This window comes from Physeter macrocephalus, chromosome 1 (assembly GCF_002837175.3).
Source record: "Physeter macrocephalus isolate SW-GA chromosome 1, ASM283717v5, whole genome shotgun sequence".
Taxonomy (NCBI): domain Eukaryota; kingdom Metazoa; phylum Chordata; class Mammalia; order Artiodactyla; family Physeteridae; genus Physeter; species Physeter macrocephalus.
The window spans coordinates 100,108,636-100,113,532 of NC_041214.2; the positions used below are offsets into that span (position 1 = coordinate 100,108,636).

Sequence of the window (4,897 nt, forward strand, 5' to 3'; positions counted from 1 at the left end):
CCGCGTACCACAAAAAAAAAAAAAAAAAAAAAAAAATGAAGGGGAAAAAATTAAATACAGAAGTAAAATGAGCATCACAGCTTCCACTATATAACAAAAGTAGCTTTTTGTCTGTAGCCAGTGTTACCATTTCACATTGCAGTGGTTGTCAGAGTTTAGGCTTTTCCGTGGAACCCAACAGCAAGCCCAGGTCTTAGCACAGTGTGCTGAAAACTGAATGTATTTTCCCTAATGTATTTCTGTATAATAGTTATAGGAGTGTATATGGTTGGCAGTAGGGGACACAGTGATTTCCTCTCTTTTCTCTGGGGCAAAATTATGAAAATCAGGGATGGGATGGGATATAGGGGACTGCTTTTCAGTGCTGCTTCTTCCCAGGGGCATTCATTTGGTCATGAACAGGATCCTCCTCTCCACCTATCAAATACTTCTTAGCATCTGTGGGGTCTTCTGCCTAGCTGTAGTGGTCCTCAAAAAGGAAAAAAGGAGTGGAGGACTGCTTTCTTGGGTAGTATTAGAGCATCTGTTTGTTCCTGTGGGTCTGGAAGCAGCCAGGAGTCAGCTGGGCCCTTTATCTCTAACCTTTGGTCCTTGTCCGGCTCCCCATGACCACCAGTTGCACCACAGTTAGTTCCATTCGGCAAAAATAAATTGTAAACTTGTTGACATTTTTGTCCTCTTTACAATTCATTGTTTATTTTTCCATGACGGAGAATTTTGATGCAATTATCACTGAGCTTTCTGACAAAAGGGAAATAGCTGAGGAATTTTGATGAGTTACCCACTTCATTAATCAGAACAAGCATCTCTAGTTGACAGGGTTAGAATTACAATGAAGATTAGATAGCAAATTGCTGTTCCACCTAACGTCAATCATCCCCAGTGACAGCAGTGTGATTACACTTCAGGGAAGAGCTTTTCTTGCCAACAAAACGAGGGTAACTCCAGTGCAGGTAATAAATTTAGCAGGGTGAGCTGTCATTTCTTCTCTTGAGAGGAATCCTTAATGACCAAATGATGTCTCGTGGAAGATTTTGATTTTGAAAGGAGAAAAGCATTTCACTTAAAAACTTTCTAAATTTCACTTTGTAGTATTTTATTTTAAAAATTATTGTAGATATGTACTTAGGAGCAGTTCTTCCTACAGTGATTTTTCAGTATTTTACTTACCTGTAACAAGCCTTAATTATCACTACAACTATAATAAAGAGATGGTAGAAATTACTAAAAGAACTCATGACTATATTTGAGAATCTATCAGAAATAAAAACATGGTGCAGAAATAAATGAACTAGGTAAGAAATGGAGGGAGGTCAGACTAGTTGTCCATGTAGTTCAAACATTAAGTTCTCTGGCTTAAGCAGAAGGTGTTCCTCTTCTGACCAGTTGTGGGTTTAAATAATAGCTCTTGTTTCAAAGAGCAAAGGGATAGAGCACTGCTGTAGTTCGAGTGTAGAACTGAAGAGGAAAAGCAGGCCTGAGCACTGCAGGGACGCCACTTGGGGGAGGGTAATAGGAAATGTGAATAGATGGTGACTGAACTATGCCACTTCTTGTCCGTTCTAAGTAGGAGTGGAGTGCTAGCATCTTCTCCCAGAGAAGACAGGACCGAGAATGTTTTCCTTTCCCAAGTATTTTCCTCCAAGCACATTTATGAGACTCCTGTTTGCCTAAATAATGTTTGCTGTGAATCAAGAATAACTAAGTGGCTATTCTTGATTCATACTTTTATTTTTTAAATTTAATTTAAATGGGATTGCTCTTTTGAGTAGGTGGGAAAAAAAAAACCAATGGCAAGTTGATTTCAAGAAAGCAGTTACTGTATGAGTATGTCACTTTGCTGCTATTAACTTCTGTGTAGTGAAACTGAATTACAGACCTTCAAAACCGATCATTTTGCTCTCACAGTCTAAACTTAAGTATTTTTAAAGAAATATATTGACTATGGCATTTACAGACTCAAATTTTCCCCCTCTTAAATTCAGATATTTTCCAGCAGTGCTTTTCTACTGTAGTAAGTTGTATATCAAGTTCTTTCTCTTTCAGAAAAAAGCAAGTAATTTGTTCTTCCTCTTTAAAAGAGACTTTTTGCCTAGTAGATGAGGGTCATCAGGATGCCTGAATGTTTCGGATTTAGCCTTAGGTATACCACTAACTCTTTGCTTTTTATAGTCATTATCCGTTCTCTATTTGAAGTTTGGCTTGGTAAGGTAAATTATAATAATATCTGCAGCCTCTCTATTTTGTAATGATGGTCTATGAGATAATAAAATAGTACATGTGAAATGCTTTGGACTAGAGAAAAAAAAATGTGGAAATCCAAGAAGGACACTATTAACAGTGCTATTATTGTCAAGGTGGATTATGTTTATACTATTTCATCATTAAAAATATTCCAAGAGTTAAAATTAGAAATAAGTACCCATACATAGACTATTTCATCAAGTCTTTTAAGAAGAACCTCTTAAATGAATCTGGTAAATAGATATATTTTCTTTTGACTATGGTGCACAAGTTAACACTGTTGTGTTTTTTTTCCATGCTGTATTTTGCGGGATAGATAAGTAAATAATAATGCAAAACGCATACCCTCTCAACCAGGAAGCTGTGTGTCTTTTCCTTGTTATGACTGAAGGCATATCTTATATTCAGCAGATTTCCCTTCCTCCCTTCCTCGCTGTTCTCTTGCTCTCTCCCTCCTTCCCTCCTTTCCTTCCACAGAATCTAAGGCGAAGGTCTAGGAAACATGCCCTCATTTGACATAATGGAAAGGGAACAAGGGCTTTTTAAAGACTGCCATGGTTTCTCGTAATGGAAAATTATAATAAAGAAGATTTTGTAGTTTGTCTAAATGGGAATATAATTGGTTTCTTTTGTAGAAAATATTTCAGGCCAAATGGGCTATTTCTAAGAAGTCTAGCCTGTGCTCTCTCATGTTATTGGTCTTTTAATTTATATATTCTCTCTCCCTGTAACCTTTCAAAAATAGAGATTATATCTTAAACAACTTTGTTCAGAATTCCCAAATTCAAACACAGCTTACTAAATGTTGAAATAGTGAAAGACGAGTATTTTTAAAGAGAAAGAAGCAATAAATAGGGCTGACCCTGATATGGCTACCAAGTTCTTGAAGCTGGTCAGCAGGCATCTCCTATACCTCCCAGAGTCACTTGCTATGAGGTTACTTTCTGTTTTAGTGCTCCTCACACGTGGTATTCTCAGATCTGCCAGTGCCTCCTTCTGGAGGCTCACAGTCTTGTAGAAACTGGTAAACAGGTGATTATAACACAGTGTGATGACCATTTTGACTAAAGAAAGCATAGGTTGCTCTGGAAACACACTGGAAGGGCACTTACATGTGGGGAGAGTGATTGGTATTAGGAGGGCTTCCTGAGGGAGGTGACTCTTGAAATAGGCAGAGAGAGGGCAGAAAAGGACAGAGAAATTACTATGACCATAGATAGAAAAGCACTGAACAGTGTGGTTGGTATAAGACCAAGAGCTGAAAGTAATTTGATATAGTAGGAGCATAAAGTTCACTGTGAAGATAGAAGATGTAGGCAAGGCCTAGATCGCAGAGATTTTCTTAGCCTAGGACCGTAAGTACTTCTCTGGGGCCATGCTTAGGGTCAGTAGACCTTGTCTGATTTGTTGTCAGATACATATAGTGGAAGAACGCAAGCAGCCCGCGTATCTAGCTTCTGTAGGAGTGTTCACCAAAGCCCTGACGTGGTCAGTGGTAGCCCAGCTGAAGCTGGTTTTTTTTTTTTTTTTTTTTTGCGGTACGTGGGCCTCTCACTGTTGAGGCCTCTCCCGTTGCGGAGCACAGGCTCCGGATGTGCAGGCTCCGGATGCGCAGGCTCCAGCTGAAGCTGTTTTTAGCCATCTTGTTCCCAGGGACCAGAGACCCCATTCCATCCTATGGGATCTCCCATGTTCATTTGTGCAGGACATCAGTGGTGATAATGGTTAATGGTATTTTAAAGTCCAAGACAGCCTGGCAGGGGAGATCTGTTGGAAGCAGGCCTTTCAAGTCTCTCAAACAAGCCCCTTAACTTAGATCTTAGTTGTGACAGTTACTCCAGCTCTGCACAGGACTGGTGCCTTACAATGAGAATTAAATGTTTTAGTTTGCCATGAGGCTGATAGTGCCTTCGTTGCATGGCTTGAATATTTCTTGTCATTTATTTGAGCATAACGCAATTGTCTGTTCCCCTTCCATCAAGACAACAGTTCTTAGATTTGTTAGAAAAAGTGTCAGGGAGATATCTGAGGAGAGGGTTCTCACTAGTAAATATTAGAAACCCTAGTACTGATTTTCCAATGTTTCCATTGCAGTGTCAAAAACGGTATTTCTCTGCCTGGCACAAGCTGATTCTTGATCATAGGATTAAGCTGGGGAAAGCTGGGACCCTGTCTGACTGGAAGTTGCAACTGAAGGTCCTGCGGGCCTGGAGAGACTACACAAGATCCCAGAAGTTGGGGCGGGAGACTCAAGCCATGGAAAATGACCTTAGGGAAGAAAACAGGTACTATTACTTATGCCATGAAAATCCTTCTAGTATGTTTATGTAGGACATCTTTCCTCCTGAAGAATCCAGAAATAAGCTCTAAAAATGCTGTTCACTGGAATCATCTCATCTACTTATAATATATGATAATCACTGTTTTTCTCTGTTACATCCCAAACTAGAAAATTGTAACGGAAAATTATAAGCGAAAAAAAATTTTTGATTAAAATATACCAATGTACATGCTTTTCTTTTTTTTTTTTTTTTTTTTTTGTGGTATGCGGGCCTCCCTCTGCTGTGGCCTCTCCCGTTGTGGAGCACAGGCTCCGGACGCGCAGGCTCAGCGGCCATGGCTCACGGGCCCAGCTGCTCCACGGCATGTGGGA

The 4,897-nt window shown here is 39.7% G+C and overlaps 1 protein-coding gene across 2 annotated transcripts in view; it reads left to right on the forward strand.

Moving 5' to 3' along the window:
* Nucleotides 1–4,897, forward strand: part of CCDC191 (coiled-coil domain containing 191) — a 102,449-nt gene that overhangs the window by 40,433 nt on the left and 57,119 nt on the right. For both annotated transcript variants that reach the window (XM_007107967.4, XM_028493432.2), the window contains exon 8: nt 4,339–4,529. In XM_007107967.4, coding sequence (XP_007108029.2) covers nt 4,339–4,529 — 191 coding nt within the window. The remainder of the gene's footprint in view (nt 1–4,338; nt 4,530–4,897) is intronic.